Here is a 12,625-nt window from a genome sequence, read left to right as displayed (position 1 = left end):
GGCATTTTTTTAGGGGGAGGTTTGCCTCTGTCCTAACAAAGGTGACAAGAAGAACGTGCAGTGCTTCCCTAGTGGTGCAGTGGTTAAGAACCCGCCTGCCAATGCTGGGGACACGGGTTTGAGCCCTGGTCCGGGAAGATCCCACATGCCACGAAGCAACGAAGCCTGTGCGCCACAACTACTGGAGCCTGTGCGCCTAGAGCCCGTGCTCCGCAACGAGAAGCCACCGCAATGAGAAGCCTGCGCACTGCAACAAAGGGTTAGCCCCCGCTTACCACAACTAGAGAAAGCCTGCGTGCAGCAATGAAGACCCAGTGCAGCCAAAAATAAATAAATTTTAAAAAAAAAGAAGAACATGTGGTTGGTTCTAAGAACTCCTGGCGTGTAGAACCTTTTCTGCAAGGTTATTGGTCACAAATTAAAACTGGCCTTTTCCAAGTGATTACCTTATTCTGTTTTCATGTCCAAATGGGCCATAATGCTTTATAAGATAATTACTAGACCACATTTTTCTTCCAGCCCTTCTTTTTGGTAGACAACAAAATCCTGGCCTAAAGCTCCTTTGGCTCTTGTGCTGTTGAATCTTCTGTGATGCTGGTGGGTTAACCTTGGTGCTTAGGGACGGACGTTGATGTCATTGTGGCAGGGAGTGCCTTAAGAGCCCTGTCCCTCTCAGACCTTCGTCCTTGGTGTGCGGGTGTGCTTTATAATTGTCTAGCAACAGAATAACTTTTCTGGCCACAGTACAGTTTTTGAAATGCATATTTTAAAATTATAAGTGTATTTTACATATATTAGTTTATTTCATCACAGTATTTAATAAATAAATAAAAATTTTTAAGGGAAAATTGATGAAAAGAAAAAAGTTTTCATCACTGAGGCTGATGGGATTTAGCAATAGCTTGTTACCTTATCTTGTGCACATGTAAACTCAGTGACTGACACTGAGGGTCCGAGGTTAGCCAGCATCACAGATAGGCACCAGCTTTGTAAAACTCTGCAGGGCATAGCCTTTTTTCAGAAGTGAATTCACTGGTCGGCATCATTAGTGCAACTTAGTTATTTGTTGGTATCTATCAGTCTTATCTACCCTTTCCAAAGTTGTATCTCACTTGGAAATGTCAATACATATACATCAAGCAGTCCAGGTTCTAATTTGGCAGTGAGTACAGCATTGTTCAGCATCATGAGTAAATAATTTGGTAAAGAATTTTACCAACTTCCTTTTAGAATTTTGCTCTGTAGTATAGATTTACTACCACTGTACTAGTCCATCAGCATTTTCCTGTGTTCGCCATTTTTGAGTTAGGCTCACATGTCTATTTTCTCTTTTAAGTTACTTTTTAAAATGTCCTATACCCTTTGCCTTTTGTTAGAAATCTGGAATTCAAAGGGTGGCTTTTATACTATGCCTAGATCTATTCTGCCCACCCCCCCTTTTTTTTTGGCTGCACCATGTGGCATGCGGGATCTTAGCTCCCTGACCAGGAATCGAACCCATGCCCCCTGCAGTGGAAGCGTGGAGTCCTAACCACTGGACCACCAGGGAAGTCCGTATTTTGCTCCCTTTAATACTCTGCAGATGATAGGCTATCCATATAAGTCAGTATTGGAGAGCACACTCGTTTCAGTTTTGAAAATCTGCATGGGATTCATTAGCCCGTAACCTTGGGTAGGCTGTTTTCACTTTGCAGAATGCAGGGGCTCAGTTGTGTGGTCTCTGGGCCTCCCCTGGAATGGGGCCCATTGGTGTGCTTCCAGCATTCTCTAACTCGGACACATCGTGGCCCTTGAGGGTAAGAGAAGTAAGTAGGACTTACCGTGCTTTTTCATTAAAATACGGTTTTCCCACACAAGGGCACATGGCTGTGCATGCAGGTAGCAGCGGGACGGTGGCTGACCCATACTTGGGATAACCTAGAGACAGTATGAGGAAATCCCAAGATTGGATCTCTGTGATTCTGGAAATTGGCTTGAAGATCCCTGGAGAGGTTTTCAGGCTCTTTCTGTTGCTGCCCAGTTGTTGTGCGGTTATACCTACTCTCTTCCTTTATTCTCCAGTGTCAGTGTTTGCTGTTTTCCAGAAATCTCCTCACAGAAACTCATCTTTTATTTTTCCCTCCCTCTGCTTTTCTACTGAGGTTTTAATGCTAGATGTTTGGGAACCTGAATTCTCATTTCCAGACACAATTCCTTTTTCTTTTTAAGTATCAGAGTTGACATAATGCTGGTTGTTTTAAAAATTACAAGTTTTGCATCCATGTAACTGATAATACTCCAAATAACACCTTTTACAAACAAACCTAAAAGGCAACATAGTCGTCTTCATGGCTACCCACTTAAGAGTGAAAAGGAAATGATTGCTTTTTTTTCCTTGTCTTAATTCTTTTCAGGTTTTGAATGAAGAATGTGATCAGAACTGGTACAAGGCAGAGCTCAATGGGAAAGACGGCTTCATCCCCAAGAATTACATAGAAATGAAACCACATCCGTAAGTTGGGCTCTGCTGACCCTCCAGGGTCAGACCCATCTGCTTGTTCAAATGATGTTTTTAAAATTGAGATCATTGGGATGGATGTCATACTTTTTATTCTGTCTTCTCAGGGAATTAACAAATGATTTTTAACAAATCATTAACAAATGATTTTTAACAAATCATTTAACAAATGATTTTTCCATGTTAGTAAGAGTATATAATGAGAGCATAATAGTCAATAATAGTGTATGTTTTAGGTAACTGTCAGTGATCTTCAAATGATAAAACAGCAGTTACGCAGGTCCATAATTCTCTCTGTGAAACCCTTTGTGCCAGATGTGTTTCATAATTCTGCATTTTTTGAGTTTTAGAAAGGGTATTTATCACGTGGTTTTGTATTGACATGTTTGATATTCCTATGGGACCATATCTTAATAATCTTGGTATCACCAGAGCACAATACTTGGCATATAATTGGTTCTCAGTAAATGTACACTATAATCACTGCCCTACCCCTCCATTTTAGTGTTCCCACTTCAGAGAAAACAAAGTGCTCTCCTACTCCAGGCTGCTGAGAGCAGTGAGACAAAAAATTTTTTTTTTAAATTCCAGAACCGTTTATTGTTGATATATGACATGGTGGGATCCTGGGAGCCCTTACAGACCACTTTCCTCCCACCCTTACCCACCACCTCTTTTATTGTCTCTGCTCCTCCCTCAAAAGCAGTCATTTTCTTGTGAGTATGTCAGGGAGAACTGAAGCATTTAATGCTCAGACTAGAATGCCACTGAAACACGAAGAAACGGTAGATCCTCTGTATCTACTTGTTTTAACACAAAATGGTAAATAAGACTTTCAGATGACTGCCCCACCTCGAGTAGCAGCCCATTTGTCCCTCTCCCCCATTGTCACTGTTCTGATGTGTCCCTGTCATTTCTCTTCCCCCAAGTACTGGAGCAAAGATCTTAACCACATCTTATCTTACACAGCTTTTACGTCATCTTACAAAGAACTGAATGCTGTAGAGCTCAAAAGCGCCTTGACAACGGTCTAGTTCATTCCTCTTTATGCTGCAAATTAGGAAAGCTTCCAGTATTTTTATTTCAAAACTACTAATTTATGAATTAATAAACTAATATACTTCTCTTTTTTTAATATTTTAATTTTATTGGTGTGTAGTTGATTTACAATATTGTGTTAAATTCTTTTCTCATATAGGTTATCACAGAATATTGAGTAGAGTTCCCTTGTTGGTTATCTTATATATGGCAGTGTGTGTATGTTTATCCCAAGCTCCTGATTTATGAATAGAGTTCTCATTTTAAAAGACTCACAGTGTAGAAAACTATAGAGCAGTGTGAGTTTCTCCCCATACATGTACCCCTTTTAGAGGTAACCACCACTAGCAACTAAACATGAGCCAAATGCTACCTTTTGAACTGCATCTGTTCTAAAATGAGTTGCCTCTGTGAAACAAAACAGATGATTCAGGAGCTTCACCCTAAAACTGTCTGTTGGATTCATGTTTTGGTCGCTGAACTCTGCACAGTTCTCACTATGTGCAGAGACCGTGCTAGGTGCTGGGAAGTTAGGTTCTGTAGTTAAGTTATGGTATAATAAAACGTCCATGTAGTTAATGGGAAGTTCTTTGAGAGAGCACATCCAGGAAGCCTGGGGAGAGATTGGGTTACCCTGCAGTTTGGTAATAGGAAGATACCTATGCAGAAGTTTCTATAATGAAGAATCTGTGAGGTCCTCAAGGAAACTTCTTATATTTCAAGAAGAACCAGGCACCTTATAATAGCTCACTAAATGTTTCATTGAATGATTTAAAAGGAGAAAACCAGTCTAACTGTGAAGTATATTTTTCTAGTTTTTGTTTGAAACTTGTACTATCGTGTATCTTTGTAACTATGTGAGTTTGATCTCTCCCCTTCTCCCCTAAAAAAGATATTAGATTCCTTGAAGAATTTATGTCTTCTGCTTTCATACTCCCTTGTAACTTGTGCCTTGCCTCTGCACATAGTAGCTCAGTAAGTAGTTTTGAATTGATACTCAGATGCAAATTCTTGTACAAAGGCTGGGACCAATTTGTTCATGATAATAAAAGCCAGAAGTATTAAGTCTTCAGAGGCGTACGTGGAAAAGATTTGTGGCCCCTGGTCAGTGGATTGATAATGTCCCTTATTTGAGGTCCCTGTGATGTTAGATTGGCTGTTATTAACACACAGCCATGCCTAGGTTACTAAAATGTAGGCACAAGCAGTGATATCCAAGAAACTACAAAAGATGAGCATGAGATTATTATAGATTCCCGGGAATTGTACTAAGCACAGTTTTGCATTCTTGTGGCCACTTAGTGTCCATATTTGCTTTGGGGGCTGTGTGGGCTTTTCGTGGACAGCATCACGGAATACACCCCATGGGGAGAAGCAGTTGGATAGTGGTTACTGGGAGTCACATAGTGCATCCTACCTCGGTCCACACAAGCCAAAAATTGGTGCACATCTATTCCTACAATCCGCCCTCAAAATAGATCAAGGATTGGCTAAACCTTTTCTGTAAAGGGCCAGATAATAAATATTTTAAGCCTTGTGGGCCATGTGCAGTCTCTGTCATGTCACATATACTTCTTCGGTTGAATTTTTTAAAACAATCCTTTAAAATTTTTTTAAATAGTCTTAGATTGTGGGTCACAGCAAAACTGGAAAGATTTAGGCTGAGGGCCATAGTTCGCTGACTTCAGCATTAGATCCAGTGATAACAAAATCAACTTAAGTTCCTTTTCATTTTTCCTTTTTTTTTGGCGGGGGAGGCTACATTGTGTCTTCGTTGCTGCGGGCGGGCTTCTCATTGCAGTGGCTTCTCTTGTTGTGGAGCATGGGCTCTAGGCAAGTGGGCTTCAGTAGCATTTGGGCTCAGTAGATGCAGTGCATGGGCTCGGTAGTTGCGGTGCATGGGCTCAGTAGTTGGGCGCTCGGGCTCAGTAGTTGTGGCACACGGGCTTAGTTGCTCTGCAGCATGTGGGATCTTCCCAGACAAGGGATCAAACCTGTGTCCCTTGCATTGGCAGGCGGATTCTTAACCTCTGTGCCACCAGGGAAGTCTGCTTTTCATTTTCATATTTCCAGGCTGAAGGGGAATTCAGCAGAACATCAGACTGTAATTTTTATATTAAATAAAATGCCTGTGGCTCTAAATCCTTGTTTTTCTTCAGATTGTTTCAGGTGACGTCGGCACTTCAAATCTGACTGTTGGGAACATAGGAAAGGCCACCTTCCTTGGATAGTTGTAGTTACTGACCTGATGGATGGATTAGCTTTTTAGGAAGAGTCACTCTCATGCCTGCTCCTCTCTCCCCACTGTAAAGAACTTTGGAATAATAATTGATCAGGAAGCGTCCAGGCCCCATGGTGGTGTTCTTCACAGACTCTAGCTGGAACGCAGGCAGTGTTCATCCATCCAAGCTCTGCAAAAGGAAACCATATTGCCAGAAAAGACCATCACCCTGTACCTGTGCAGTGGTGGGCCTCACAGGCCTGTTTCACATTAACAGGGCTGCTGTGTGACTGGATGTCCATAAGTACAGGGTCAGTGTTGGTTTCATAGCTATGGGAGGGTACAGAGTACCAGGCCCCTCCTTCCATCTCCCCAGCCTCCCTGACTTCCCTTTTTTAGTTTTTGTTAGGGAGCAAGAGGGAAGTTTAAAATGGGGTATGGGGCTTCCCTGGTGGCGCAGTGGTTGAGAGTCCGCCTGCCGATGCAGGGGACACGGGTTCGTGCCCCGGTCCGGGAAGATCCCACATGCCGCGGAGCGGCTGGGCCCGTGAGCCATGGCCGCTGAGCCTGCGCGTCCAGAGCCTGTGCTCCGCAACGGGAGAGGCCACAACAGTGAGAGGCCCGCGTACCGCAAAAAAAAAAAAAAAAAAAAAATGGAGTATGACCTAATATAGCATTTGAGCTAACAAATTAAACACAGACTACGAAATGATTGTTGGCATTAGTGTTGCAACATGAGTTGTATATACTGGGGGTGGATCCAAATATGTGCTTTTCACATTAAATGCATATGGATGGGTGCCTATGGGATGTAATAAAGGCTTGAATTGGAAATAAGCTGCCTCCTCCCATTAGCTTTCTCCCTTGCTAATTGTATTGTAGTATAAACCCATCTTTTAAAAAATTTTAAGAAGTTTGACCATAGCCATGTAGTCACACGTAAATATCACCATTAAAAGAAGTTAAAGTTGTAACAGTATAAAATGCTAAGGAAGTGTAGGATGGTGGTATTAAATGTTATAACTGAGAGTGATAGCTGTTCCTCGTAGTGTCATATCCCTTATGTTGTGGGACATCCTCTTTTTCTAGAGGGAGGAAGCGGGGGAGGGAGTGTGTGTGTGTTTAGTGAAAATGGGAGCAGGTACAAAAGAAGTATTTAATAAAATGGTCTCCAACTAATTTTCCATTTTTCAATCTGGGTGCTTATAACGGGTGTTTTTTATGAAGTAAATCTTTGTAAAAATTCCAGTTAGAGTACTTTGCTTCACCACAGGTTTTGTTTTTTTTTTCCAAGTTGAAAATAAAAATGAGTTAATTTTAAGCTGAGAGGAAGAAAATACTGCCACCATATCTATATATTTGTGCACCATAAGGGAAGGTCCACAAACATACACATCTAACTGCCAACAGTTGCTGCCTCTGGGGAGTTTGAGGGAAGAGTCTTGCTTATTTTTACTTCACGTACATCTAAGCTATTTTAATTTATGTTCATTACTTATACCTTAAAAAAGGAAAGCAGAAAGGAAAATGCCTGCCTGCTGGAAGATTTGGGGGGGTCTAGGAGGAAAGAATGTGACTGTTGGGGAACTTCTCGCCACCCCTCGGCCAAATGGCTACTGAGTGCACGGGCACTGCAATGTAAACCAGAGAGCACAGATGAAAACAGAAAGTACTTACGTGATCTCAACACTATGAGCTGTCCTTTCCTAGTGGGAGATAGTTCTGTTGTGTTACTACATGATTTCTCCTGCGTGGCCTTACTTCCAGGCCCTGGAAGACTTACCCTCAAGTTCTTTGTAGGTGCAGGAAGATAGGTTGTACCAGCTCCTCAGCGGCTTGGCATTACTTCTCTTCAAATGAGAAAGATACAAGGCTGCGGATTTTAGGAATGTTTAAAGGTTACTAATGGCAACTTCTGAATGTATCCTTCCTAGCAGCTCCCATCCTTCTGTTTGAATTTTAGTATAGTGTATTGTTTCAGAGACATCTTGCAGTTGCTTATAAGTAAGATAGATATATGTTAGATTTAAAACTTTAACAGACTCCTTGTATCTTTGTTATTCTAGTTTGCATATTTAATGCATATTAGTTACCATGTATGGAGTCTGATGAAGCAGGTAGGTCTTTATTAGTTACAAGTGGCATCGTTGCTTTTTTTAAAATAATAACACAGTAACGACAAGTTGCAAAGAGAACCTTGTTTTCACAGTCATCTATCCTAATTAGTTGTGGCTTTCCTGTGAGAAGTGAGGTGCCTGTGACTTGAAGCTGTTTCAGAGATTTCTCCTCCCCTTCCTCATGGTCAGCCCCAGCCCCTGCTGCTCCTACCCTTTTCCATGAATTCACCCACTTTTTCTTGTGACCAAGGTCAGTTAGCATTGGGAGCAGAAGAATCTGTAAGTTACTCCAAATGAAAAAGTGAATTTTGCAACTAGCTGCCTCTGCACAGAGTAACGCATGGCATTCCTAATGGTTCCTGAAAACCAGACTCTGAGCGGTGACAGCAGAGAGTGGCCTTGAGAGGAGTGCCAACTACAGCTACGAGCAGAGGCTGCTCCCTCACAGCCTGAACCTCTTCCCTTTGTGCTGTTACAAGAAGTGGCCCTGTCCAGCTTCTGGGCCTTCCAGCTTTCCTACCCCTGTTTCTCTTCATCCCACTGTAGCAAGGCTGCTGCCTTATCAAGTGGCTGCAGGAAGGGCCTGTCTCACCTTAGATGGTTCATCATGTGCTCAAATCGATAGGCCTGGGCTTTCCCTGCTGCCTTGCTGATGAGTCAGTGGGGGGCCCAGTGAGCTTTGGGCCAGGAGGCCCATTTTTAAGTGTCTTCCTGTATAGAAAGTGGCCCACGATTGTGTCCTTTGAGTCACTGGGGAATGGAGGAGATGGTTGCAGGGAGATGGTCCCCCTCTCAAGGCGTGATGGGGCATGTGGAGACAGGAGGGTAGAGAGGGAGGCCCTTCCTTCAGCGAGGAGTGTTCTGTTACTCATATTTCAGAGGCTGGATATCCCGTTTCTTTGTGGGGAAGCAGATGTTGACTGGCTTGCCTTCCTTCCTTAGGTGGTTTTTTGGCAAAATCCCCAGAGCCAAGGCAGAAGAAATGCTTAGCAAACAGCGGCACGATGGGGCCTTTCTTATCCGAGAGAGCGAGAGTGCTCCTGGGGATTTCTCCCTCTCTGTCAAGTAAGTATTTACTACTTGGATTGCCTGGAATCCTGTCTTCAGATGATGGAAATTGTGAAGCCAGAGGCCAGGTGTCTGGGTACACACACCAAAGGTGGCAAACTGGGAGAGGTTGAGCCTAAACAGTATTTTATAAATCAGAAAAATTTACATTAAAATCCTAATTTCTGGCTCCTCTTAAAAATGACCTCTAGCAGCACTGGATTTAGATTCCCATGTGAAAACTGTCTTTAGTTGCTGAGCAGCAGCTGAGCTTCAGAGAGCAAATACTTGCCAGTTTTCCCCAATCCCCACCACTCTGCAGTGCTCTCCACACACACGGCTCTTCCCTTATCCGGGCACCCCTGCCCTCTGTGGGATTCCTGCAGCTCTGTAACAGCAACTGATCACTAGGTCAGCTGCCTTGTGCACCTTGACTAGGTGTCTCTCTGAAATCTACCAGTGTCATACTAGGCCTCACACTGACTTAAAAGGTGACCACAGGGGTTTGGGGGTTTTTGCTTTCCCCAGTGGTAAATTTAAATGTGGAAGGGAGCTGGTATGCAGGGAGTGGGGAAGGCAGGGAGTTATACCACCTTGGTATAACTCCTTGGTATAGAGAATATAAATTGGAACTTTGAGGATCCTAAGCTAATCACTTCCCATCTGTGACGTAAGGATTTTGAATCAAATTGTCATTTTTCCATATGTGTTTTGACTCTGTCCATTTCTAGTTAATATATTATCACAGGAAACCCTCCCCTAGGAATCTTAGAAATCACATCATCGTTTATGTGACAAAGAGGTGACTAGATTAAAAACTCAGATCACTTTAGTATACATTTAAAATGAAGGCTGTAAAACAATTTATTTGCCATTTACAAATGATATAAAGATTTTTCAGTTTCAAAAATCAGCTCAGTATCTTGTTTCATTTTAGGACCAAATGTGCAGTTAAAGTGTGGGTTTCTTTAATATAGATTTAAATATAAATTTTTTGTGTTTCTTTTCTCAGTGAAGATGTGGGAGGTGGTTTCAGGTGACATTTGCAGTATCTTTCGTATACGTTTCCAGTATAGTTAGGTTTTAGTCCCAACATGAAAAAAATCAAACTGGATCTAATAGTTTTTTTCCTCTTTTAACAATGGCTTTTTTTTTTTGAAACTTTCTTTTTTAGAGTAGGTTTAGGTTCACAGCAAAATTGAGTGGAAGGTACAGAGTTCCCGTGCACCCCTTACTCCCATATGCTTAGAAACAGTGGCTTTTTGATGTGCTTGATTAAACACCTGCATATGAGGACCTGGTGGGCTGAGAGCACCTTGAGGTGGAAGAGTCCTTATGCTTCTCATTAACTTGTGTTTCCGCCTCTGTTTTCCTTAACGTTTTATACTGACCTGAGTATAAATCGAACAGTGGAGGACAAGGAGTACAAGCAGTTAATCCTTGAATGATGGCCAAAAACCCCATGGCAGTTCGGGTTCGGTTGTCTGATGACCATGCGCTGGCTGCCTGCCCGCCCATGCTCGTGCGCTGGCTGTCGGGAACCTCCCAGACCCTTCCGTTTTATCAAATAAAACCTTTAAAGTGTTCATGTATTTATTGCTTTAGAAATAAAATTTGAAACAGGTGTCATAACCACCTCTAACAACACAAGCACCTGCACCAAGGAGGTTCAAGAGTGTGCAGTCTTGAGTTTCAAGGCGTTGAGTCTAATGGAAAAACTGCAGTAGTTAACAGCTCACCGTTAGGGACCCTGTACCCCTTTCAGAAGCCACCTGCATTGCACTGTGGGAGTGGGCTCCCACGGGCCCAGAAGTGCCATTTCAGTATGTCCTTCTTCCTCGTCCACCGTTTTTCCCATGAAATAGTGCTGTTTCTAAGCACTTCGCACTTGTACTCAGTGGCTTCCTTAAAGCTCAGTGCTGCCACCTGCTGGGTTGGTTTTAAGAAGTATTTACGCTTTAATACCAGCGATGGGAGGAGAGACTCTTAGTCGTTCATTTAACAGATCTTCATAGAGCGTCTTCTGAGGGCTGGGCGCTGATGTGGACCTCAAGGACTCGGCAGAGAGTGGGACAGGCAGGGCCTTGTTTGAGCTGATGTTCTAGGCAGACAGCACGACGGTGGTGGGCCATTCCCACTCAGCCAGGCTCATGCTGTTTTTCTGGGCCATTGTAAAGAGAGCATTTGCCTTTTTACCAGGTGGTAGAGAAGCCTTTTATGGGGGGTGGCCTTTTATTTATTGTCCCAGCATGTTCTTTGCTTTTGAGATCTTTTCCCCTTAAGTAGAGCTAAAATCCCTGAGTAGAAAACATGACTTTAAACTCTTCCCAGTTATAGGAAAATTGTTGGAAGTTGTCCAATCCCTCCTTTCCTCACCTTATTTCCTATCTTATCTTTTGTAGTCTTCAAATGTCACACAAGATTTCAGTTCTGCTTTTCATTTGGCACAGTGCAGGGCACATAGAGGCATTATATAGGTTAGGACTTTTTTTTTTTTTTTTTTTTTTTTTTTTGCGTTACGCGGGCCTCTCACTGCTGTGGCCTCTCCCGCTGTGGAGCACAGGCTCCGGACGTGCAGGCTCAGCGGCCGTGGCTCACGGGCGCAGCCGCTCCACGGCATGTGGGATCCTCCCGGACTAGGGCACGAACCCGCGTCCCCTGCATCGACAGGCGGACTCCCAACCACTGCGCCACCAGGGAAGCCCAGGACATTTCTTTTTATTTACAAATGTTTTCAGAATTAGACAGACTGACAGGGTTTCCCTGTCTGGCGAGGATTCTTCCTGTTGTCACTGGTAATTGTCATCCTAATGGAGGGTCTCAGGGTGCTCTCCAGCCAGGAAGTCAAGTTGTGCTACAGTCCTGGGCACCCAGCCTGTGAGGGGCATGGCCAGCACACAAGTTCTCCAGGACACCTCCTTGGTGGGCAGGTGGCCCCTGGGTAGCTGGGACAGAGCCCTCTGGCCTGTTCTCACGTGTATCCTCTACCCCTCCCCAGGTTTGGAAATGATGTACAGCACTTCAAGGTGCTCCGAGATGGGGCTGGAAAGTATTTCCTCTGGGTGGTCAAGTTCAATTCTTTGAATGAGCTGGTAGATTATCACAGATCTACATCCGTCTCCAGAAACCAGCAGATATTTCTCCGGGACATAGAGCAGGTGCCACAGGTAAGCCTCGTAAGAGACATTGGGATCATTCTTAGCAATTAAGAATAGCTCTTTAGGCAAGCAGGTGTTTTTTTAAAAGGTTCCTTTTGGACCTTCTGTGTTCATTATTAAGTCATGTTAAAGATTTGACGTTTGAAACAAAAAATAGTTTTGTCTTTTCCAGAGGCTGCTTCTCTGAAGCATTGTGTTGCTAGTTATCTAGTGTCTCTTGGAAGAAGGTCTTTAACACACCCTCAAATACTCTGCCTGGAAGTAAACTTTGGGGAAAATCGTACTGTAAGGGAGTGAAGTCCACACTCATTCTTAAAATCCTTCTCACATGTAATGGTTATTACCACCTTATTTTATTCAAGCTTTTACCCTTCTCACTGTATAAAACCTTAAGGATTTTCTAAGTGATAAAGCGATAGGAACTAAACCATTTTCACATCTGGGATTGTAAACAAAACCCCACTGGCTGTTTCCGAAGTTCTTTCCTCTTGAAGCAGTACCTGCTGCTCTTTGCTTGATGCTGGGGTGCAACCCGCCTCCACGGTGG

At 43.2% G+C, this 12,625-nt stretch overlaps 1 protein-coding gene across 2 annotated transcripts in view; it reads left to right on the top strand.

The window, feature by feature from the left end:
• The window catches only part of GRB2 (growth factor receptor bound protein 2), a 70,717-nt gene that overhangs the window by 55,766 nt on the left and 2,326 nt on the right, over positions 1-12,625 (top strand). For both annotated transcript variants that reach the window (XM_004275473.4, XM_012535151.3), the window contains exons 3-5: positions 2,394-2,491; positions 8,816-8,938; positions 11,919-12,087. In XM_004275473.4, coding sequence (XP_004275521.1) covers positions 2,394-2,491; positions 8,816-8,938; positions 11,919-12,087 — 390 coding nt within the window. The remainder of the gene's footprint in view (positions 1-2,393; positions 2,492-8,815; positions 8,939-11,918; positions 12,088-12,625) is intronic.

This window comes from Orcinus orca, chromosome 19 (assembly GCF_937001465.1).
Source record: "Orcinus orca chromosome 19, mOrcOrc1.1, whole genome shotgun sequence".
Taxonomy (NCBI): Eukaryota; Metazoa; Chordata; class Mammalia; order Artiodactyla; family Delphinidae; genus Orcinus; species Orcinus orca.
This window is presented reverse-complemented; position numbering and strand designations above follow the sequence as displayed.